At 42.6% G+C, this 26,337-nt stretch overlaps 1 protein-coding gene across 2 annotated transcripts in view; it reads right to left on the reverse strand.

Annotated features, from left to right (window-relative positions):
• MAP4K3 (mitogen-activated protein kinase kinase kinase kinase 3) overlaps positions 1–26,337 on the reverse strand; it is a 131,806-nt gene that overhangs the window by 87,627 nt on the left and 17,842 nt on the right. For both annotated transcript variants that reach the window (XM_080914393.1, XM_080914392.1), the window contains exon 2: positions 256–313. In XM_080914393.1, the coding sequence (XP_080770519.1) occupies positions 256–313 (58 nt within the window). The remainder of the gene's footprint in view (positions 1–255; positions 314–26,337) is intronic.

Here is a 26,337-nt window from a genome sequence, read left to right on the forward strand (position 1 = left end):
CACCGCTCTCCCACAAAACACTGAGGAAATAGCGAACGGTAACCAAACATCACTAAAATAAGCATTAGCCAGGCATGTCTACAATCTCAGGACTCTGGATGCTGTGTATGAAGATCAATAGTTTAAGACCAATCTAAACTACAAAGACATTTTTTAAAAAACTGAACTATAAAAAGTTACTCTGTGATATCCAATGATATTTATTATCCAATTGTTTCTAGCAATTAAAAAAATATCAAATTTTAAATAATTTACCTGGCTCCAATTTTATCACTTTAATTGCTGCTAATTCTCCAGTGTTGACATTCCGGGCCTAAAAGAAGAAGAGGAAAGATCATGAAAAAAAAAAAGCTGTATAAAAAGGCATTTTAGTTTATTGTCAATCATACAGAAACATTTTTTAAAGTAATTTACATTATAATTAAATTTACAACCATTATGTCCTTCATAATGAATTCCAGCACTAGTCCAAGTGTAAACTTCCTGCCATACTAACTGGGCACTGTTCTAAGTGTCTTGATACTCACCTCATTCTTACAGCGCTTGTAAGGTAAACACCAGCACTGTTCCCATGTTGCGTACAGGAAAATGAAAGTGAAAACACCTGCTTGGCCAGATAACTGGCTGCGTGGAGCACTGGGACTCAAAGCCAGGATGTCTCCTCCAGGCTTCACAGTGACTCCTCCAAGCATTTTACTACAGAGCTCTTCGTGCGAAAGGCTGCAAAAACTACAGTGGATTGGTGCTGATGTCTTAGAGTCTAATTATGAAAGCAGCCCCCTTATGTCCCTTCAAACCCACACGTTGCCAATAAAATCAATGAATCCAAAACAAGCCACTCATGAAAAATCAATTCATGGAGTTGGGGATGTGGCCCAGTTGGTAGAACACTTGTATGGCAGCCTGAAGCCCTGAGTTCTATTCCCAATTTGGTTAAACCAGGTATGGTGGTGTACATCTTTAACCACAGTACCATAATCCACTGGTGAAGACAGGAGAGAATCAGAACTTCAAGGCAATCTTCAGTTACTACAGAAGTTGAAGGACACCCTGGGCTATATGACATCTTGAGTCTAAAAAAGGAAGGAAGGGACGGGCAGACAGACAAAAGCCTGCCAATTCATAGGATGGGCATATCTACTAGTCCCAGCACTCAGGAAGAGTCGGAGGACTGTTAAAAATTGAAGACCATCTTGAACTAACACAACCCTGCCTCCTGCCTCAAAAATCAATCAGATATTAGATTCTGAGTGTTTACAACTGTTTAAGTAGAAAGTATCTATGAATTTGGATTTTAAAAAATGACAGTAACTTTAACAATTTAAGATGCTACAAAACTAGATCAGAATTTTCAAGGTATTTTAGGTATTTACATTTAATTAATTTTACATCAGTCTAAAGGGAAAAACACATGCAATTCCACAATTATAGGAAGATCTTATCATATGTCCAGGATTAGATTTAGCTGTAATACTCCCTTATTAATAGATTGTAAAATATCTGACATGAGCCAATGACACTGTTAACAAAGGAACTCTTCTAAGAGTACCAGGGCATTAAAAGTACCAGTAGAAGGAATGGAGAGAAGCTCATGGGTAAAACGCTTGCTATGCAAAGGTGAGGATCAGAATGGAGTTCAGCTTTCCGCACTCACCCCAGCTCTCTCAGGCCCAGGCAGGGAATCCCTGGAGCAGGCTGGCTAGACAGACTAGGAATGGCAAGCTCTGGATTCAGTTAGGGACCCTGCCTCAATGTATAAGATGAGAGCGAGCGAAGATGCCTCCAGCCATCAAATTTGGGTCTCTGAACACATCTGCATACATGTCCACATGCACCAGCACACACCTGTGTCCCCATACACAAAGCATGAATATGCAGCATACACAGACCAACACTCATCCCTCCACCAACATACATATAAACAAACTAGCCAAGTACACAAGACAGTAGAAGAAAAGTTGAGCTATCACTAAAAATACAAAATTAAGATTCTCCAGGAGCTGGAAGGATGGTTCCCTTGATAATGTGCTTGCTGAACAAGCAATAAGGCCAGAGTTTAAGTCCTTGGCACCCACAGAGAAGCAGAGCACAGACACTGAGTACAGCTATGCATGACTGTAATCCCAGGATGACCTCTGCTTCAGAAGATATAGTGGCAAGTGATGCTTGACACTGATGCCAACTTCTGACCTCAACAAACACAAACATACACAAGTGTATGTGCACCTGTATACGTCCACACATGCACAAACACACATATACATATGCCACACACTATTTCTTTAGAGTCAATGTGGTGGCACAGACCTTTAATCCTAGCACTTGATGAGAAGGAGGGGCAGGTGTGTTGGCACAAGTTCAAGGCTAGCCTGAACTACAAAGTTAGTTCCAGTTAAGTTAAGGTTACAAAGTGAGACTCTGCCTTTAAAAAAAAAAAAAACCTAGGCTGGAGAGACGGCTCAGCAGTTAGTAGCACTGACTGCTCTTCCACAGGTCCTGAGTTCAATGCCCAGCAACCACATGGTGGCTCACGGCCATTTGTAATGGGATCTGATGACCTCTGCAGGTATATCTGAAGACAGCAACAGTGTACTCATATAAATAAAATTACATAAGTCTTGAGAGAGAGAAAGAGAGAGAGAGAGAGAGAGAGAGAGAGAGAGAGAGAGAGAGAGAGAGAGAGAGAGAGAGAGAGAGAGAGAGAGAGCTGCAAATGGCCCATGAACAGTGAAGGACAGGTTGTACCTGGGGGCTACACAGGGAAGATGCTACTCCCTGACTCAGTGCATCTTAAAACCAGACCTGTTAAAAGGCTCACTTGTTAATTGAAAAGAAGTTTAGAGTATGTTGGCTCTACCATGGAACCTCAGACAGTGTAAAGTCACAGAATGAAGCTGATTGACCAGAGCTGAAAATTTGCTCCCAGAGGCCACAGGAGGGCACACTCTTTACTGGCAAAGTCATGAATGTCTTTTCAAAATGGCTGCTGCACTAAAAATACTTGGCTAAAAGCTGATTTACTCTGAGTTCTCATTAGCTATACTGAGCTGAGAAAACATGGCAGTAAACTCCTAGTGAGCAGGCAACATAAGTCACTATTCACTATGCTTTCAGAGGGTCTCTGACTTATTAATATAATTCAGAAGGTCTGTCAAAAGCTTGCTACAAGGTAACAGTTCCAAACTCCAGTTTCTTTGGGGTGAATAATTAACTTACAGTGTTCTCTCCAGTGGCTAAGCCAGGCAGCTGAAGAGCTACTTTTGCTTTTTGAAATGCTACTCAGTCAGAACATCTTACTTGGAAATACTGAGGCATTTCACTCTGTAAGGGTGAGACAGGGGTCCAAAGGAAGTCAGGAAACTTCCATCTGAGCCTTTCCTTATCAGAAATCATGTATAATGTTCCAGGTCCATCACTTTGAAAAGCTGCCAAATTGTTTTCCAAAGCAGCCCTAGTGTCTTGTATTATTTCAACTAACACATAACACTCCAGTTTCCCCACACTCCTGAAAATCTGTTACTTTGTGTTTTCTCCTTTGCTCTCTGTGGGGATGCCCACTTGCCTGTGTACCGGGATTATAGGTACGCACCCCCACACCTAGCATATCCATTTAAAGTGCCATCAGTCGTTTACACCTTAAGCTCACATTAGGAGCTATTTTCACTTCCCTCCTCGTCATCACCTAAGTGCCTGTCTTCATTTCCTTGATGCATTAATGCATTTGTTTTGATGAAGTCCAATGTGGCTTGTTTTGTCCCTCTGTTTCTTGACAGTTAGCATGACAGATCTTTTTGCTAACAGTCTTTACTTCCCACCCTTATATTAAGGTCAATGATCCACTTTTAGTAACCTTCTGTACGCGCTGCACCATAGGGAGTTTCCAGTTTCACCCTTGTGCATGTGAATATGGAGTTGTGAAATACAGTATTTTTAACTTCAACAAAGCCCTTTATTATCTGGCCCCCACCTATCTTTCTAGTCACTCCCAAAGTTTTACTTTATGCTCTGCCCAAAGCAAACAAGCAGTGGTTCTTCAGTACTAGCCACACGTCTACCCGAGCTCCCACCCATCTGCCTAGATCCCAGACCTCATAGCCCTAGGTCCTAACCTTAAGAGCTAGGCCTAGGTTAACCAACTCTGTCCCCTTAACTTATTTTTACTGAAGCACTTCCTAGCCCCCCACACTTTCACAGGCTCTAGGTAATTTTTCCCAAACTAGAGAGGGCCTGATGTCAATCCTGCAGATTTAGAAATAATTTCTGTTAATAAACACTCTTGAAAATTCTTGATTTCAGATCTTGAGATTTTGTTTGAATGAGCCATGGGAGGCTTTCAGATTAGACTAGTGTGGAAAAGTTGTTTTCCTGAGCTGACTTCACACTGCTGAGCACACTCAAGGATGAGGAACATCCTCTACATGTTGGAATACAGATAAGTAAGCAGCCCAATCAAGAAGAACCACCATGGACCCAGGGGCATGCCAGGTACCACAGTTAGAGTCAAAGACAACCATCTTAGGTATAAAACTGACCCTTGCTGGGTGCTGAGTACCTAGAGCTTTCAACACTTATTCTGTAGAAGAGGATGTTCATTGTAGACATGAAAATGGGGTGTGAAATTGCAGCAAAGAATACGGTAAGCCTTGGGATGGAGCTGAGCAAGCATTAGCCACTGCACCCTTTTCCTGACCCCTCTATTATACAGAAACAAGATAGAAGAAACTATTTCTAAAACAACGTTTATAACAAATGTATTCTAAACAGCTTCTAAATAGTAATCCAGCCGACAGGGTATATAAAACAGTATCCTTAAATAGAAAACAAACAAGAGCATTGGCATTTGCCCTGAATCAAGGATTCCAAGTGGGACCCGGGAACCTGTCCCTAACACCAAGCTACTTCTGATGCACAGCCAGGTCTAAGGATGTGGCCACAGGGTCCATTTGAGCTTCTAGGTCTGACAGCTTCCTGATGAAACCTACGGTTTGAAAGACAGGAAGAGTCTAACATAGAAAAGAGATGAGGGGAAAGGGCACGGGGAAAAGTAAGTTTTAGAGGCCCACGGGGAAAACAAAACAAACACCAAGCTATTCTTAGCACTGGGGGAGGGTAACCACTGGGTGTGACCCACACATGCCCTTGCAGAAGGGAATGGATAATCCACACTCACTCCTGAATGAGTACTGTTTGTTTTCCTAATTGTACCAGGTACTTGCCCACCACAAAGGAAACCAGTTCACAGGGGTATCACAAGGTGGCAAACACCCCCCCGCCCCGTCCCGCTTGCTCAGGACACTCTTCCTGCATGTTGACGGCCTATCACTGCTGCTAACAGTGTGCTTCCATATTTTTAGAATAAATTTGTTTAATTTTGATGATATATTTTAAGGTTATTGTACTTGAAAACCTTGAATTAGCATGAACAAATGAGTCAGGACAGTCAGATTCTTTAAGGATAAGAAAGCATGCTGGTTTTTATTAATAAAGTTTTATTAGTATACGGGCATGCTCATTTACTGAACACTGTCAATGGCTGCTTTCTCAATACAATGGCAGAAGTAATGAATAGCTGGGACAGAGATCATCCAGTCCGCTGCCCACAGCACTGATGCTGCATCTTCACTGTCTAATATAGGGACTGTGTGCTCCGTGTACCTATGTCCAATTATAAGCTAATAAAGTGAGAAACTGAACGTTCTAATTATGCATATATATGCAATAAATACTTAAGACTAGGGGTTTTAAGTTGTTTAAATCTGACACTAACATGGATTGTGGTAGACAGCTTTAAATATACACAAACACCACCACGACATCAGGCCACAGCAAAGCTCCCCGCCACAAACCCACTAGAAGTCACCCCCCTGTGCCACTACAGGCCTGCTTTTGGAAAGTCATATAAATCACTCAGGACATAGTCTCTCGAGCTGCCCCTCAGACTGAGCTGCTGCATACATCAGCAGTACATTCTTTCTGCAGGAGTTCAGATTCTGTCTGTTTACCCATTTCCAGTCAGGCCTGAGGACTGAACTCAGGGCCTCAGATATGCAGCACCCAAAGTCTGAAGGCTGTCGGGGCTGTTTCCAATTTTTGGCAAATATAAACAGTCCCTACAAACACTGTGCTCAGATTCCACAAAGACTGAGGCAGGAAACGAAGCCAGCTGATGGAAAGTACATGCCCAGCTTTCTAGAAACTGACGCACTGCTTCTAGGGCGATGGGACCACTGCTCACTCCCAGGGTTCACACGCCGTCCTTTGCATTGGTCACTATCATAGACGGCAGTCACGTCTCACAGAGCCTTCCGTTTGCATTCCCATAACTTCCTGTGACACCAAATGCCTATTCAAATCCTCATCTGCCACCCTCTGGTGAAGTGTCTGTCTTCTAGTCCTTTGCCCAAACTGAGCAACTTTCTTACCTATACCCGATTATTCCCTACATAGTCTAGATACGGCTTGTCATTCATGTGAGCAGAACGTTTGGACTAACTTCTGCACTCCCACCCACTCCCATGCATATACTGAAGTCCTCACTCAGTTCCTTAGAAAATGACATTTGGGGCTGGAGAGATGGCTCAGTGGTTAGGAGCACTGACTGCTCTTCCAGAGGTCCTGAGTTCAATTCCCAGCAACCACATGGTGGCTACAACCATCTGTAATGAGATCTGATGCCCTCCTCTGGTGTGACTGAAGACAGCTACAGTGTACTCACATATAATAAACAAACAAACAATAACATCTGGAGACAAGTAGTTTAAACACCTAACTAGGGTTAAATGAGACTGTATAGGTCAGTTCTAATTCAATATAATTGACAAACTTTTCAGAAAGAGAAAGAGACACTAAGGTCTAAGGCCCATGAAAGCACAGTAAGAAGGCAGCCAGCTCTCTGCAAGGTCGGGACCCAACCCAGCCAGCATTCTAGCAGAGGGCGCCACCCGCCAGGCCTGTGCTACTTGGTTACAGCAGCTCCAGCAAGCTAAGGAGCAGCACACCTTTCACATATGCCCAGTTTGTCTCATGTTCTTCAGGGGACTGTGCTTCTGACGTCATTGTTTACGCCCTGTCCAAAGGTCTCCTGCATTTAACTGCTGCACCTGGGTCTGAGTTTGAAGCTCTACTTAGATTTATCATATGACACATTTGAGTTCACTTTTGTTGAAGAAGCTGCTTAGGTTGAGGAATGTTTGTTTTTCAGGCCAACATCAAACTGCCCCAACTCTGCTTATTAAAAAGACATTCCTCCTCCACGTTATTGCTTCCAAACTCCACACTATATGGATCCTTTGTTTTGTGGTGACCCTTACTAATGTCATACACCCTTGCTTCGATTCCTCTAATGTTTTCAGAATTCTTTACATTAAGTGTTTAGCTTTCCATGTCAATTTTTAAATCAGCCTTTTTATACACATACATGCACTGCTTTCCTTTTTTAATGCAAAGTTTATTTGATCTCCTAATTAATTTGGCTAGAACTATCTTTCACAGGTTTCCTCTGGGTTATCATCAGTGTTCTACAGTGTCAGCAGAGAGATACTACTTTATTTTGGTTTAGATTTTAAAAGCCACAGAAGGCTAATAAAGGTTGTTTTTGATGAAGGTGTGACACTGGAAATGCTAAGAAGTACCCCAAGCAGCCTAGGTGACTCTGTGTGATGATGCCATCAGACTGTGTCAGTAGTATAGCTGGCAGGACTGGGGGACAGGGGCAAGGTTCTAAAGAAACAGTCCCAGACAACAGAGGGGAGGTGCACAGGAAACAGACTTCTGAAAAGAACACATCTCCAAACTGCCTCCATCCCTGAGGACTTTCTGCCCCATGCCATGCCTCTTTCACAGCCTCTCTTTTCTAGAGTTGATCATAATGGCTCTTTGAGTCTTGAAACTAGGTAATTAAAGATCAAAGTTTCGAAGATCACATGATCTTCAGAGAGAGAGAGAGAGAGAGAGAGAGAGAGAGAGAGATGATCATGGTAACTTAAAAAAAATTCAGTTAGATAATGGTTGGATGCAGTCTGTGGATGACGAAACAAACCAGCATGAACAAGCTCAAAGACTTATTTTAAATTCTGAAATTCAAAATAGAATTAAGCCTTATCAACAACACTTTAAGAAAAGTTTTTTATCCAAACAACCCATTATAACTCTGCAATTATGAATCTTGCTTTTGAAATTTATTTTTATGTATGTGGCAAGGGATGGATATGTTCGTGTGAGTGTATTTTGCCTCCAGATCCCCTGAAACTGGAGTTACAGGTGGTTGTGTGTCATCTGGTATGGATGTTGGGAATCGAATTCAGGTCCTCTGGAAGAGCAAACGTGTTTTTCACTGCTCAGCCATCTCTCCAGCCCCTCAACAACACTTTCAAATGCTTAACTGCCAGATCATAGTGTCAACCAATAATGAGGATAAAACTTAAGTAGCACCAAAGCTAGGAAAGGATAAAGGACCAAGTTACCAAATCCCAGATTCCGATTAGAGGAAGAACAGTGCAAGTATCTGTTACAGACACTCAAGCAGGCTGGGACAACAGCTCAGCAGCAGGGTCTTGCCTGGCATGCACGAGGCCTCAAATTCGAATTCCAGGACCACTTAAAACAAACAAGAATCACTGAAGACTTGTATCTTGGAAGCATGTTAGGTGAGATGTTCTGCCATTACAAATATCTAAATAAGGGGCTAGTGGGATGCTAAACAGGTAAAGGGGCCTGTCGCCCAAGACGCATGTGGATCTGAGTTTGAAGCTGAAATCTTCCTACAGATGGAAAGACTGAATGACTTCCAGAGTGGCCCTCTGACCTCCACATATGTGCCAACACAAACACACACACACACACATACACTGCTGAATGACTCATGAAATAGGACAAAACTAGTATTTTCTAGTAAAAATTGAGTTTACCACCAAATGAATTCTAGAATATATATCTCATAAAAAAGACTCAGAAGGAAATTTTAAAATGAAAGAAATTCCAATAAAAATTAGCAATCTTGGGTAAATATAATCAATATTGATAACTTCAGAAAACTAATAATGATGTCTAATTTTTGCAACTGAAAAAAAAGACTGATAAAATATTAAGCAATATGTCATGGGAATGAGTGGAAGGAGACTGAAGTTAAATCGTTCTAAGGACTTTACACTATTGGGAAGCTGCAGTGTCAGGCTGACGTCTTGAACAAAGTAATGCTTACTGAATGATGAAGACAACCACTTGGGGCTGGAGAAATGGCTCTGGGGTAGGAGCGCTTTTTGTTTGCATGAGGGTCTGGGTTTGAATCCGGAGTATGCGCCTAAAAGACTGGGCATGCTCATTTCTGCCTGTTATACCCCTCTGTCCCCCAACAATTGTGAGGTGGCTACAAGCAGGAGGCTCTCTGGGGATTGTTGGTTGCCAGCCTAGCTCCAAGGCACAGGGTGGAAGAAAGTGATGGAGCAGGAGCAGGACACCCTACCTCTTTCTGTGACCTCCACATGAATACACACAGGCATGGGTATCCACATGCACGCACACGCACACACGCACACACACACACACACACACACACACACACACACACACACACGCACGCAAGAACGCACGCACGCACACACACACACACACAACTACAAAAGTATGTATGAGTGATCCTTCACCAAGAAGGACATCACTGCACGTGGTAGACAGGAGCATTGCAGCTGTCTTGATAACTGGGAGAGATGAGGGCATTCAGAGGTAGAAGGAAAGATGTCATACATTCTGCTAAGTCTACCAAATGCTACACAATGACAGGCCTCAACAAAATGTCAAAAGCATGCAATGGTTTGGACATGTTTGGCTGTATGCCACAAATCTGATGTGTTGTAGGTGTAATGTCCAGGCTGGGAGTAATGGGAGGTGGTGTAAAGCCTGTAAGAGGTGGGGCCTAGGGGAAGGCCCTTACCTCACTGCAGTGTATCCAGGAAGGATTAACAAAGCCCAGTCTTTTTGGCTTCCCCTCTGGTTTGTGAACCTTTCCCACACTACTGTCAGGCCCTTGCCAGAAACCAATACAGCCACCTAGATTTCCAGTCTTGAAGTTTAGCTTCCAAATGTGACATCATTTCTTATAATACTGACCTGTTTTGGGTATTTCATTACAGTAGTAACAGGAAATACTATGTATCTACTAACAAAAGGTAAGCAACTCAATACAGAAATTAACTCAATAAAAATGACTTGTTGCTGTCACCTCCATTCCACTTACACAGATCCTGAACTGGTAGTGTGAGGTGAGGTCGAGGACGTGTCTTGTTTTCAGTGTCACCCAGGTGACTGATCTGATCAATAGCTCACCAGACAGACACTGAGTAGGGTCAAAGAGACCCCAATAAGGGCAGGGCTCTGAGGACAGATGTTCATGGAACATTATTAGCAATTCCCATTCAGAACAGGTGAGCAGGAAAAGTGCTTCTCAAGATGAACAGCTGCTACAGGAGAGCGCTTTTCTGTTACCTGCTTAATAAGGTAATCCAACCCACAGCCTACAGTCAATCACACAGGAACAAGGCAGAAACTCAGTCCACACTCTGACCTCCTTTCCTTGAGCAAGGCCTTCTCCACCAATCTAGATAGAGAGGATTTTCTGTGGTCCAGAAACACGGCAAACATACAGTGGTTCTTCTTCCTATACGTTATGCACAACAACACAAAAAAAGGTTCTAAAGGACTGGGATGAGGAAGGCTGGAGAGACAGCTCAGTGATTAACAGTACCTTCTTTTCTTCCAGCGTTAGTTACCAGCACCCACACTGTGGCTCACAACCATCCGTAACTTTAGTTCCAGGAGATCCAGCACCCTCTTCTGGCTCTCTGGGCACCAGGAATACACATGCTACATATACATACCTGCACACAGGTGAACACTTCTCTGTGGGCTAAAGAGATGGTTCAGCACACAGGGCTAGTGACCCAAAACCACCTGTACTCTAGCTCCAGGGGATCCAATACTTCCAGCCTTTTGTATAACCCCCCCCCCATAAGCATAATTTAAAAATTAACAGTGCATCTGTAAGAACCACTTCTCTAAAGAGGCGCAGGCTCTTCTGTTTCTTGATTTAAACTTTGGGGCTGCTACTCTCTCTCAGCAGGTTATTAGATCACTTCCTCAGGCCACCTCTTCCTGCTCACCTGCTCCAGCAAGAGAAAATGGAAAGAATGTGGGGAAGCTGTTCATTGCACTGACATGCAAATAAAATGAAAATGAAGACTTGGGGTAACAGACGAATTAAACTTCACACTTTGTACATAGATAACTATTAGTTCAGATGAGCTACATTATTACTAAAGCACATATAATGTTCTATCCAACAAAATCTTGGGCTCCTTACCAGCCTTCTGTGTAAGGCAATTGCAGTCATACAGAAAGGACAGTAGCATCCCCAACACAGTGACTTTATGTAGCTTTAGTTACAACTGGTCAACTATAGTCAATTAAATGCAACACTCCAGAAATAATGGTACATCAGGCAGTCCTCATTATAGTGAGTGCACTGTTAGAATTACTCTACTTTTTCATATGATTAGTGTGTCAAACTATACTTTATAATGGGCATGTATATCTAGGAAAAAGTAAAATACAGACAGCTACACGGATGAAAGACAGTTCACTACACATACACACAATGCTCATACACAACAGTTTGACACTATTTGAGAGTTCTGATACCCCCAAGGGAGCTTGAAACACAACTCAGCAAATAAGGGGGTAAAACATGTTCTGTAATATTTAGCACCTATACATTTTAGAATCCTGTTTTTATCAGTAATTAAAATTTCTAGTTTTATAAATGTTTATAATACAGCAAACTTCATTCTTAAATTTTAAATCCTTTATCTTAGATCTAAGAATATTTTTTTAAAAAAATAAACCTATTGGATGTATGCCTACATTTATTACAAACAATGAAACATATAGGTGTTTCCATGATGCAAAATTTTAAAGTCAAACCAAATGAACACTAATGTGATAAAGTCCCAGAAAGAACATGGTTCTTGCTGAACCATGCCAAGTGTCTCAACCCCTCCTCCCGCTGTCACCTTTTCCAGGAGGATGGTTAGCCACACTCAGAGTCTCCCTGCTTCCAACATCCTCTATTGGCACATCATCTGCTCTGGATCTGCTGGCTTTTACTTCAAACTGTAACCTCAGGACAACAGGAACATGGCCAGGGAGGACAGAATGGCATACTTTGACAGTCACATGTCTAGAGCAGGCACTAGGTCACCTAATGGAGATGGAGTGAAATGGTTGAGGTTCTGTCTCTTCCAGGTGGCAGATCTCCAGAGCCAGTTAGCAACGTTGCACTAGCATTTCCTGAAAAATCCCCATGGATCTGGGTTTCACTGAACTTTTATTCCAAGAGTCATCCACAAAAGAGGGGCAGAATGGTGCTGCACCAGTCCTCAGCAGAGGAGATAGCTGAGGAACCCCGAGCTCAGTGGGGTGGGCGTACCCACACAGCACATATTCAGATGCACCATCAAAGAGCCTGGTCACAGGGACAGGAATGGGGCGGGAAGAACCGACTGTACAGAAGAGCACTAATTCTGAGCACGGGAGGAGGCAGAGTGAACTCTTGAGGCCAAAGACACAGAGAAATACATGGTGGGTAGAGACCCACAGTGCCAACAATTGTTCTCTCTAGGTGCAGTTTGATGCAACGCCTATGGCTCCTTGTGGCAAGTCCTGCACAGGCCTTGAACATCTGACACAAAGAAGCTGGAACAAGAGTCAATCCAAAGCTTCTCGCACCAGACTGGGAAAGGGACGTTTCTTGTGTGGGACACATGAGACTGGGTCTATAACTCTCATAATTTTCCCAGAAACAGAAGTTCATCGGACAAATACAGATGAAATCACAATCTGTCTCTTCACACCCCACTCCCATTTTCATTATACAAGTGTCTCTCACACACACACACACACACACACACACACACACACACACACACACACACGAATGTAAATCAGTCCTCTACATCTGCAGGCTTCACACCCATGAATTCATTAGATCCTGTATTGGAAATACTTGGGAAATTGCTGCATCTGCACTGGAAATGAGCAGACTCCTCTTCCAGACATTTCCCCTCAACTACACACGTAACAACTACACACGTAACAACTACACAGCGTTCTCTTGTATTTTTAGTAAAGATGCTCACTAAAGCAAACAGAAGGATGCACCTAGTTCCATGTCAGTATTATAGTACTTTATGTAAGGCTCTTGATCATACGCAGATTTTGGTACCTGGTCTCTACAAGGAGGCCTGGAATGAGTCCCCTCAGATACTGAGAAGGAACTAAACATAAATTTAAAAGCAGGAGGTTCCTTTCCTTTGCTTTTGGTTGTCGCTGATTCTAGGAACAATTAGAATACTTTTGGAAATTTTTATAACATCAAGAAAAATAGATATAAGCAGAAGGTGTGTGCAGTGCAGATAAGCAGGTGTGTGCAGTGCAGATAAGCAGGTGTGTGCAGTGTAGATAAGCAGGTGTGTGCAGTGCACTACAGAGACGGGTGTCATGGTGACAGTTCATATGCAGTTTGAACTCTGGCTCTATCATTTATTACAGACATGCATAATACACTTATTAGGTGTATGACACTGGGCAAGATTCCTAGCATACACATGCTAGGTTTCTTATCTATAGCTAGATATGATAAATGGGGTAGGTAAGTTGAGAAACAAGGCTGCTGCGGACCAAATTATTCAGGATGTATAAAAGCCCTGGCAGCGGAGAGAGATTAAGTGATCACTTAGTTTCAGCTATCATTCTACTCAGCATGGCCAACATAAATATAAAACACTTCACCGTAAACGTGCAGTGAGGGAGACGATATTTCGTGGTTTTGTGTGATGGTCGGCATTTCATAAGTAAAAGAAAAGTATCTCTATAAGGATTTGTTTAAGCTTTGCAAGGTCACATGGCTCCTGCAATCCCAGCACTTAGAAGACAGAATCAGGACGATGCCCATGAATCTGAGGCCAGTCTGGACAAGAGATACCCTGACTGTATGTATCAGTTCTTTGCTGCTCTGATAGAACGCCCCGTTCTCATTAGGAAGGGGCGTTCTCGTTACAAAACCTCAAACCATGTGTGTTTTTGTTTTCTGTTTTAAGTTTCAACAATTCCAGTGTAATCTAAAACCAAGGGCAAGGTGAGGATTTTGTTTGTTTGTTTTCCTTTTGTTTCACTAACTTGATTCGGAGGAGCCTCTTACAAATGTGCAATATGAATATTTGGTGCAGTAATATTTATAACACAACTAAAAATAAATCACCGTTATTTTAAAAAATAAAGCCAAACTATGATAAACTCGGGCAATGACAGAGTGATGGCACTGGACCAGAAGGGTGAGCTGCCTGTTGATATAACTAAAAGCAACACATACATCACACACCTACAGAAGGTATCATATAGGCTTAGAAAAGCTCTAAAAAAGACACACTAGGCTGGACAGGTGACACAGTAGGTGAAGCACTTGCCACACAAGCATGACAACCAGTAACTAGTGGTTAATGTGGGTCGTGAGGAAATGTTGGATAGAAGAAAGGGTTTATTATTATCGTCTAATTTTTTAAAAGGTTTATTATTATTTATGTCTCTGTGTGTATGAATGCATGTCAGATATGTGTGGGTGCCTGCGAGTGTGAGGAGGCTGTCTGACCCTCGCTGCTAGAGTTCCAGTGCTGTGTGCTCATAGACGTGGGAATGGTGAGCCAAACTGGGTTCTCTGAAAAAGCAGCAAGAGCAGTTAACTGCTAACCAGCTCTCCAGCCTCTTACTTGTAAATTATTATTTAATTTTAAATGCATTATTGGAGGAGGGAGGAGCAACTGTATATGTGCATGTGAACAAGAGAAACTGATGATGTACTTTATCAATAATTCAGGTCACATTATTCTAAGTGCAGGCAGATTCCAAATCTCTAGAAGCTTTAAGCACACAACTGGCACAGCCAAGTAAGAGTGGTTTCAGTGTTGTGGTTTTCCATGAGAATAGCAGTGTCCTTAAGACTTCTAGTTAAGAGATTGTAATATTTACATGAGAAAGTGCAACTTGATAAATCAAAGCTTAAGGCACACACTCATGCTACTGAAGAGGATCACGTGACTGCAGAGCACTGCTCTCAGGCCCTGGTCCATCCCTGTCAGCCTCACAGCACGGACACCGGGAGAGCTCCTGAGATCCTCGCTTCCACTCCAGCAAGGATGCATGTGGGAGGCAGAGGAAAAGCAGCAATCTCTTCGTGCTATCAAAGGGCTCGAAAAATATAACTGACAATTACAAAATCGCATATACGCCTCAAAAAAGCCACCTGGAGTTAATATCTTAGTAATGGAGCTCTCACATCATCCATGAGACATTAACTCTAACGCTGCGGAGTGCCAGTTCTGCGTGGCTTTACACACTCCTACACAAGAATGTCTGCCTTGGTTCAGCACAAGAACCATGCAGCATTATGATGGCAAGGATGCTGAGAGCACAGGGCAGCAAGCATGAAACAGAACATGTGCCTCTTCCTCTGGCACCCCACAACCATGCAGTAAGTGCCAAGCACTGTGAAAGGTGCTGTTCAGTGTGGGGCTCAGCAGATACAGGATGAGGAACTTGGGGGGGACAGTCCAGGTCAGACCTTCACTTAGGAAGCTGAGGCAGGACCAGCTCCAAGTTCAGGTCTGCCTTGACTATGGTGAGTTCAAGACTAGTTTGATTAACCTTTAACAAGACCTGTCTCAAATTAAAAAATGAAAAGTGGTTGGGGATATAGGCCAGTAGTAGACTGATTACTTGTACAACTCACATGAGAGTCTAACCGTTCTCACAGGGGCACTAATAGTTTAAGAGTGTATATAATGCTGGTGGCTCAAATATTCACTAGCAAGTTCAATAACTTTCCAAAGTCCAGCTTAACACAAGCAACCAGAGCTCAACTGCCATTGCTTGTACTGGTGGAATCAAACAAGTGAAGGTTAAACACAACATGAAGTAGTCACAATACAACGATGCTTGAGAGTTAGAAATGATCAGATTATTGATGCCACATGCTGACATCTCAAAATAAATGTTAAGTCACTGATAGCAAATTGGAGAGCAGACTTCAGTTTGGAGTCCCATGTATTAAAGGTTTGCTCTTTAGCCCACAGCACCCTCTGAAGGTGATGGCACCTTTAAGAGCTGGGGCCTGGTGAAAGAGAGGTCACTAACAGATGCCCTTAAAAGAGTAGGGGAGCCCATGGTCCTTCCGCATTCTATTTGCTTCTCAGCTACCATGATGCACTGTGGTGGGAATTTCCCTACTACACATGATACACACTGCTGCCATAGTTCGAATAACAATTTACAGAAACCCCTGAAACTAGTTCAAAATGAGCCCTCACCTACTAACTTGATTATCTCAGGGATGTCGTCAGTGATTGAATAGACACATTACTGACTTCAGCTTTGCAGAATTTTAAGATTATAAATGAATCTAGCATGATACAGAGCAGCTCAATGGGGCCAGGGTGACAGCTCAGATGGAAAAGTGAAACCTGCATAAATGTGAATTAAGGTGATCTCCAGGATGCATGGGATAATAGCTTACTGCTTTTCCCTTTGTTTTTATGTGGTTCCAGGCTGACCCCAGGGCCTGTGCATGCTGGACATGCTGAACTGCATTTTCCAGTACTCATTGTTACTTTAGAATAAATTTGCAGTTGACTCTCTGCATCCACTCTTTATCTGCAGGCTGAATTTATCAGGAGGAAAATGCTGCACTGAGCACACGCTTTCTTTGTACTTATTTTCTAAGCAATGTGGGCTACACTTACACCTAAACTAAACTTGGTATTATGTCACCTAGGCCAATTTCAAGAGCTCAGGAGGACAGTTACAGCTAAGCTACAGCTACATCAGACTATGAACATCCCTGGACACTGGTATCTGTAGGATTCCTGGAAACAGTCACAAGAGAAATAAATATAAAAATATCTGCACTATTGTTTGCTACTGATACACAACACACCTCTCTTTACTAAAATCCACTGTGATGGGTTATTCACAACTACAATTTCTAATTGTCACACAGCATCAGCAACCCAAAAATGCTGCATTACAGCAGCCCCTGGATAACACTATTAGATAATCTTCCTGTCTGTTTTGTGAGGGGATTCCAGGACAGACCCTGGAAAAGACATAGATGAAAGGTGGCAGGAAGGAGACTGAGACCTCAATTACTCTTCACTAAAGTGGCCAAAGCTGCCTGAGTAACTGAACCACCTACAGGATAAGCACAGTCAGATCTGCTTACCTATGCGCACACATTTCTAAGCAGTCTTAAGCTACAGTGTTTGCTTTGTTCAGCACACAGCCATGTCTGGCTGGGACTGAAGGGTCCTACACAGTAAACAAACGACGTAACTATTTTATATGCCGACAAGCACAGGAACTCCTGACAAGTGGCACACACTGTGGAAGCACTTTTAGTGACAGCTCCATCTGGTCAGGTGCAGGCTTGGGAGGTGGGTGGTTGTCATCCAGCTGCCCCAAGAAGGCGGCCACAAGGGAAAGCTGTTTCTCTTACACAGCACTGGCTTCTAAAGGGTTTTTTGTTTTGTTTATGTGTGCGCAGGACTAAGAAGGACATGGGATCCCATGGAGCTGGAGTTATAGGCTTTTGTGAGCTGCCATGTGGGTTCTGGGAACAGTGGCAGGTCCTCTGGGAGAGCAGCCAGGCTCTTCACCTCTCAGCCATCTCTCCAGCCCCTCAGCTGTCTGCTAAACAGAACAAAAACCCACAACTCTTTTACCTTTCTCCTTCAGTACTGGGGCTTGTTTGAGCCAGGTGGGGAGAAGAGATGTCTACATCTTACATCTCACCGGCTCATTTTCAAGTCCTGAGGAAACCTGACAAGCCATGAATGAGGGACACGGGGCCATATTCTAAGGGCTGCCCTACTGCCTGAGGGCAGTCAGACAAGCCTGGCAAGGATGCCTAGAGATCTGAAGCTCACAAAAGGAAACAAAGCTGGTAAGTTTAAAACAGGAACTCAAGCCCCCATAAACAGACACAAGTTAACTAGACTTCTCCTAGGTGCTCCACTTTTGCATAACCAGCTGTCTGTCATAAGCCCAGGGGGTTCAGATGCATGCCCACCCTCAACCGAAAGTCACAACGCCTTCCAACTGCCCAAGCCAAATCCCTCCAGGCATGTCCTACGTGTAACACAGGAGGAATGCCCAACGCAAGATCATTAACTTACTTTGCAAATGACTGCAAGGTTCTCCAGCATGAACTTTACAGATGACAACTGGTAGCCATGTCAGAAGGCTGGACACGCCTGCCCACACCCATCCCTCCATTTAAGAACCACAGGTGCCTGCTACATCCTTCTAACTGCTTAGATTCCTAACATACAGGAGTCCCGACCAATGTTTCTTCTCTCGGATATTGCAATGTCTTGACTCTGACATCTGTCTCTTAGGCTTTCATTTTTATTAGCACAAACTGTTCATAATATTCTCTTGGGACTTTTTAAGTATGTGCTATATTGGCAAGTATGTCCTCCTTTCGTTACTGATATTAACCAATAAATACTACTTATGTCTTATTTCATGACTGATCTTGGCAGAGATCTGTTTTTCTGTTATATGTCTTTTCAAAGAGCTAGTTTAGGTTTTATTGATGTCTCTCTCCCTCTCAGATATAAACTCACATGGTGACAAACAAGATGCTCTACAAAGAAGTAAAAAATACACATTGTAAAAAAGACTTACGGTCAACATGTAGAAGATATCACTCACCCTGCAAAAAAACAACACGGAAGAACCTAAGACCCAAGAAAAACTCTAAAGCAGTGGGGGACAGTAGTAGAAACACCTCAGGACGCAGGCGAGAAAAGGGTTTTCTGAACATAGATACTGTCTCAGAAAATAAGAGCAATAACCAACAACAACACTCATGAACTAAAAAGGCTTCTGTACAGCAAATTAATAGAGGAAGACATGACCTATAGAATGGAACATAGCTTTGTTAGCTATACCTGACAAGATAAATCCAGGACACACAAAAAAGAAAAAAAAAACTGTAAAAACAAACAAACAAAAACCTCAAGAAATCAATAACCCAATTAATAAATGGGCTAATCAAATGAACAAGCGTGCTCAAAAGAGGAATTGCAAATGGCAAAGTTTTTTAAAAAGCATGAAAAAAATGTCTATTTTCACCAGCCATCAGAGAAATGCCAAGTCAAAACTACCCTGAGATTTCATCCCCAGTCTGAGTGTCAGATACGCAGAACATGGGTATCAAATGCTGGCAGAATGTGGACAACAGGAAGGGACCTTATCCACTGCGGGTGGGATGCAGTTGAACCAGCCCGGCTCGCTGGGAATCTGTATGGAGGTTTATCAAAAGACTTAAAATATGGGACTGGAGGGAAGGCGCAATGGTGAGGAACACTTGCTCCTCTTCCAGAGGACCATGCTTGGTTCCAGCACCCACATACCAGCTCATAATCACCTGTAACTCCAGTTTTAGGGGATCTGGTAATCCCCTTTTGTCCTCCAGCAGAACCTGTGCACACACGGTGCACAGAGATACATGCAGGCAAAACAGTCATACACATAAAATAAATTTAAAACAAAATATATCTATAAATATATCTATCACATGACCCAAAAATGCCATTCCTGATATTTAGTGAAAGGACTGACTCCAAGGCAACCCATGAGGTGTCTAACAACAGAGGAATGGGTAAGAAACTGTATATAAAAGTGTGTGTGTGTCTGTGTGTGTGTGTGTGTGTGTGTGTGTGTGTGTACAAAACTAAAGTAAAGTCAAAGTATCTAAGAAAACAAAGGAATATTTGAGAGGTGCAAGAAAAGGGAGGGAAGAAAGGGATATGCCTAAGGTACTATATCTGTATGAAAATTTTTAATGTAAATTAAAGATTGTAAACCTCAAGAAGAGGTGAGCAGAGAGATAAAAGGGTAGTTGAACTGTGGATATATTTATTATCGTTCTGATGGTTCCATAACTATGTTCATGTGTCACAGCAAATCATACAATATATTTATATTTTTTGGTATCCCAAAGTTTGCCTTCAAATTTGTGGTTATTCTCCAACCTCACCCTCCAGGGTGCTGGGATTGAAGGTATGAGCCCCATATCTGGTTAAGCCATATCAATTACATATAGATTACTCGAGATCAAAAAAGCAATTTAGAAAAACTTTTTTAGCAAAACCAAACAAACTTAAAGAATTTCCACACTGTAGCTTTCTTAGGACCCTCAGATTTATATTTACACTGCATCAAAGTAACTTTGGTTGTGTTTACTAAATGCTTGCTCAAGCTGTGAGCTCCTGGACTGCCTTGATTTATTTATTCTATATGAGTACACTGTAGCTGTCTTCAGACACACCAGAAGAGGGTATCAGATCCCATCACAGATGGCTGTGAGCCACCATGTGGGTGCTGGGACTAGAACTCAGGACTCTGGAAGAACAGTCCAGCCCCTTACTATATTTTCATACCCAGAAAATGGAGTCAGGTTTACAGAAGTATGTGTTCAATTCATTGAACTTATGTTTAATTTTTAAAATATTCACTTATGGTTCCGGGACAGCGGGCCGGACAGCACTTAGGGGACGCCAGGCTTTGAGTGTTTATCATGGCTTCTAGCCATGCTATGTTGATGCGGCTGGTAGCCTCAGCATATTCTATAGCTCAAAAGGCAGGAACCATTGTCAGACGTGTCACTGCCGAAGGTGACCTGGGCATCGTGCAGAAGACCTCAGCCACTGACCTGCCGACCAAAGCACACTGCCTGGAACACATGAGCATATGCTCTTCCCTGGCTGGAAATTCCCGAAGCTGACAATTACAGGGGAAGAGGACCTGCCTCCTGGGGAAGTGGGTAAGAACTGGCTGAAGACGGGCAATGGGAGGAGATCCTGAAGCAACCATGCCCATCACAGTACAGTGCTATCAGGAGGAAGGTGTTAGCCTGTGGTCTGGGTTGACCCCTTAGCCGGTACCAAGCAATACACTGAAGGTCAGTGTCTCTCATCCTCACATACTACATGAGGGTAAGGCTGTGATGCACAAATGTGCCGCTCCTGTGTCACATGAAAAGTTGCTGCTGTGTTCTGTCGTCATACATGCATAGTAACTAAAAGTTCATCTTCAGATACCACCTCACATACTCTTTTTTTCTTACAACTTTATTTAAATAAAAAGAGAGATACATGTACATATTTTTAACAGCATTTTGGCATAAAACTATGAGTATATTTTTGTCAGTACTTGATTTTTTTTAAAGGTTTGATAGTATGCATTGAAATCTTACTAGTTACCATAAGCATAAAGTACATGTAAAGCAAAACGTAACATGGAAATAGAGTTTTCTTGGTGTATATAGATTAAACATAATGATTTTTAAATACCAAAAATTGCCACAAACAATATACTTGTTGTTGCTTTTTTTTTTCCTAAGAAGGACTGAGGCTTCCACTTTTTGGCCTTTCTTTTTTGAACTTCATATGATCTGTGAGTTGTTTCTTGGGTATTCAGAGCTTTCTAGGGTTAGTATCCCATTATCAGTGACTGCATATTATGTCTGTTCTTTTGTGACTGGGCTACCTCACTCAGGATGATATTCTCTAGATGCATCCATTTTCCTGGGAATTTCATAAAATCGTTGTTTCTAATAGCTGAGTAGTACACCATTGTGTAAATGTACCACAATTTCTGTATCCATTCATCTTCTGAAGGACATCTGGGTTCTTTCCAGCTTCTGGCTATTATAAATAGGGCTGCTATGAACATGGTGGTGCATGTGTCTTTGTTGTATGTTGGAGCGTCTCTGGGATAAATGTCCAGAAGTAGAATAACTGGGTCTTCAGGTAGTATTATGTCCACTTTTCTGAGGAACCGCCAGACTGATTTGTGAATTTGCTGTTCACATATTAGAACTACAGTAATACATCTTTTTAGAGAAGGCTCTTATAGCTTAGGTGGAGATCAGAGGGCAACTTGTGGAAATCAGGTTTTATTTTTCTACCATGGGGGTCCCAGGGATAGAACTCAGGCCATTGGGTTTGGTGGCAAAAGTGACTTTACTGCTGAGCCATCTCATCAAGTTTTTATTTTTAAATTTACTTCTGTGGTTTGTTTGTGTGCATAATAAATACACATGTGTGAGTATCTTGCTGTCCCAAGGGTCAGTTTTAAAAGCGAATTGTATTTCATACACTCCTTACATCTGGGTGAATTCTCTGAGCAGGAACTGAGCATCTGGACCAGGAGTGCTTTCTTAGCCTCTATTTTAGATAAAGCTGTTATTTGAGATCCAGTTCACAGGAAGTCTGGGGAGGGCCAGTAAATTTGCTTCCTTCTTTGTACACAAATTTTGATGTTTCCTTACTTAAATCATACTACAAACTTGTGGTACACATTCCTAGCTGAGTGCACTAACTTCCATTCTCTCTAAACAGAGACTACTCCATGATGTGAGAGAGGGCAGCACATGGCTGCCGTGTCCTGCTTAGTCATTACACATTCAGTGAAGCCAATGATAGGCCAGCCATTGTGTAAAAAGCAGAGCTACTGTTGGTCTGGTATGTTTATGCCTCTGTTCTGTGGTAAGACTGTAACGCTGCAATTCTGCAGCCCCTACCCACCTCCAAAAAGCCACCTGAAGTTGACGGAACCAGCAAGCCTTAATTTAATGAACATTCTGTCATTCATTCAATTCTGCTACGTCAAATAGCTCAAAGTACAAGACTCCACCAGAATTCAAAAAATAAATAGTGTGTAAATAAATAAGGAATTAAAGAAAGATGTTAAGCGTTTAGCTAGTGTGTCAAACAATGGTCTTCTTGAGCCAGCAGGTTAAGGGCTTGCCACCCAGGTTCAATGCCTGAAACCTACATGGTCAGAAGACAAAACTAACTCCCACAATGATGTTCTCTGATCTCCACACAAATGCTGTGTAGTAACGTCATTTAAGACTGGGTTCCTTACGACACTTTCACACATGCACACCATGGTATTTGCTGGATTGCCTTTCTTACACTCCTTTATTCATCCCTCCCTCTCATAGTCCCTTTCCTCCCACAATCCCCCTCTTCTATTCTAATGCCAAACATATATGTCAATCACCTTCATATATAACAATGTAGGCAACATTTCCTTTTCTTTCCCATCAGCCTCTCTTGTTCCCCATCCTCCCTCCCTTTTTCCTTCCTCCCAAGATCCATTCTTAGTATGCACACATGTGTATGTGTGCATAATCTTGCTCCTACATAAAGAAAATTCCAAAGGTCTGAAGTCCTTGGACCAGATAAAAATGAATAGGATTACCCAAGCTCCAACCCTGACAATAGATAAGAAGGACTTAGAAAGGACTGGGAATCTCCAGCTTTAGAAGGTGGTGTAGCTATAGCTGATCCAGAGGGGGAAAAAATCAATAAGGCAGTGTGAGAGCCCAGCAGGTAAGGGTGCTTACCACCAAACCTGGAGACCTGGGTTTTATCTTCAGAACCCATGTAAGTGTGGAAGGAAGGACATGATTCCATTAGAGTTGTCCTCTGTCCTACACATGGGCACAGTGGTAGATCTTCCCCCCATAATAGATAAAAGTATAAAAAGTATACACTCAGTGACCACAAAGGTAAGCTCCATTTCCCTCTGGCTGTTCACAGAACAGTTGATGGTTGAGGTGTGGGATCAGGTAAAAAGTGAACTTAATCACAGAAGTCACAGGAAAAGCAAATCAGGAGCAGCAGTCCATCTGTGCCACCATGGAGAGTGCAAACTGTCTTCTCAGAGCTGTCTAGAGAGCGCTCCATCAGCCCTACCTGCTGTGAGAGGAGCTGCAGGAGGTGTCCAGTGTGGATTGCTGTGCATAGGGCACTGCATTCCTCGCTTCCTCCAGGCCAAGCATGAGACTGATGCAGTCCCACGTGGCATAATTCTTTCCCCTGCAGTCGGCGTCCACTCTTTAGCTAAGGGTAAACACAGGAACTCACACTCCTGCCCTCTCCAAGGGGAACCCTACAGAAAAGTGTGTCAAGGCAAACTCACAAAGGAACAAAGCACTGTCAGAGTTAAACACAGTTCTGTATTTTTGCCTTGATTCTTTACATCAATGACATGATCATAATCGCTACAGAAACAGGCAAGTCTGAAAGATAGAAACAGACCTTCGACTTCACCACCAAAAGACAAGATGAGGTGCTGAAAGAGACAGCAAAATTCCTTTAACACCTGTACAGCAAATGACAGGGAAAACATCCCATCCCCACTTTAAATGACTCCTTGCCTATCCTAATCACTGTTTTAGATTTTAGAGTTTAAGCTAAAATCTATCATCCTCTTTGCAGAAACTACTCTGGGGAAAATAAACGTACATTTTAGAAATACCTTTGCTTGTAAAACGTTAGGCAAAAATTTCAAAATTACGTTTTCTTCAGAAATGCTTCAGAAATTTCTAAAAAAGATGTTATTTCTGCATGCATGCATGCACGTATGTGGGCATGTGGACATGTGTGTGTGGGTGCATTCCAGAGGCTAAAGGAGGTGTCATTGTCACTAGAGTTGAAGTTACGGGTGTTTGTGAGATGTAGCTTGCTCTGTGGGTGCTGGGATCTGATTGCAGTCTTCACGACTGTACAGTGAGCGCTCAATCAGTGAGCCTGAAGCCCCTCGACAATGTAAATTAGACTAAATGCACTAGACTAAAATTGGTTACTATGTGGAAACTGTATATTATATATAGAATATGTACACTGGAACTTACATATAGAGCCAGGTTTCTCCCTACTGAAGATGGGGTGACAGGTAGCAAAGGGAAGGCTGGCAAGAACCATCAGGTACTAAAGAGACTATTATGAACTCACAGTTGGGCTAAAATGCACAGATGTATACAGAACTGTTTATATAGCTGGACATGGTAGAGCACATCTTTGATTCTAGCACTCAGGAGGCTGAGGCAGGCAGATCTCTGTAAGTTCAATGCCAGTCTAGTGTACATAGCAAGACCTTGTCTCAAAAAGCCAAAAAATTTACAGGTGCCTAGCTTACCAGGTAAGAGAGAGCACCTAGAAGCAAGACAGCCCAATAGCAAGGGACACACCCAGAGTACAACTTGCAAGGTTTGTGGTTCGCTTTTTGGAGCGGTAACTCCAGAGAGTGAAACCTGGGGATCATGAGTGGAAGGCAAGTGCTCTAACACCTGCTCACAGATCTTGGCTGTCTGATACCAGTAAAAAGAACCACAGCTTGCTGAGAAATGCCTGATACTAGGTTATGGCGAAGAATTCACAGATGAGCCTAAGTATGTTGTCGTGCCTGAAAATATTAAAAAATAAAATGCCAGAATGTGTTTAAAACAATATGGTATGGACCTATCAAAAGACACAGAACAAATGGATACAGTTAAATTCCAATGAAGTATGTAGGTCTGCACTGCACCCATCAATCCACACTAATAAAATAACTGAATAAGCAAATTGGGGGCTGGGTTGCACAGCAGGAGTGTGTATTTAGCATATGTGACATCTGAGGCCCCAGCATCACCAACAAATACAATTAATAGGGGGAAAGGCACAAGTGTGCAGTTATTACCCTTGTCATAAACGTGGTAGAAGAAGCCTAGCTGCCCATTCCCTGTGTGAGACTTGCTTCCAAAAGGTGTGAAAGGCACACCCTGGAAACACAGCTGTGGAGAGCTACAGTATGCACAGGCCTGCAAACACTGAGTGCCGGGTAAACACTGTCAGTAACAAGCTCCTGCTAACCGAATGGGCACCCTATCTCCATGATGTCAATCTAACCTGCAATGTGTCAAGGTCATTGAAAAAACAAAGGGGAAAAAAGTCTGCAAAACGATTACAGGCCAGAGCATTCTATGTAACCAAACTGCTGATGAACTTTCCTCGGTACCTGAGATGGGTGGGAAGCAGCGCAATCGGAGTAGCATCGTGGAACAATGGAGCAGTGTGGGGACTTGGTTGTGAGAAGGTATTACGGGGACTTGACCAAAGAATCCAGGAGAAGGGACCATGGGATGAAATGATCATCTGCTATGTGAGACTCAATCTGTACAACTCAAAAGAGATTTAAAAAAACAGCAACAAATTTGTTTTAATCCTAATTAAACAATTTAAAATTTCAATGTTTCAAATCTTAGCCAGATAAACACCGAAGTATTCCTCTTTCTAAATAGTTTGAGTTCTGAGGCTCAGGGTACAGTTCGGTAGACTAGGGGTCTAGCTCGAATAATGCTAGACTCCGGGGTCAAATACAGTACCTGAAATGCAT

This window comes from Micromys minutus (genome assembly GCF_963924665.1).
Source record: "Micromys minutus genome assembly, chromosome: 3".
Classification (NCBI taxonomy): Eukaryota; Metazoa; Chordata; class Mammalia; order Rodentia; family Muridae; genus Micromys; species Micromys minutus.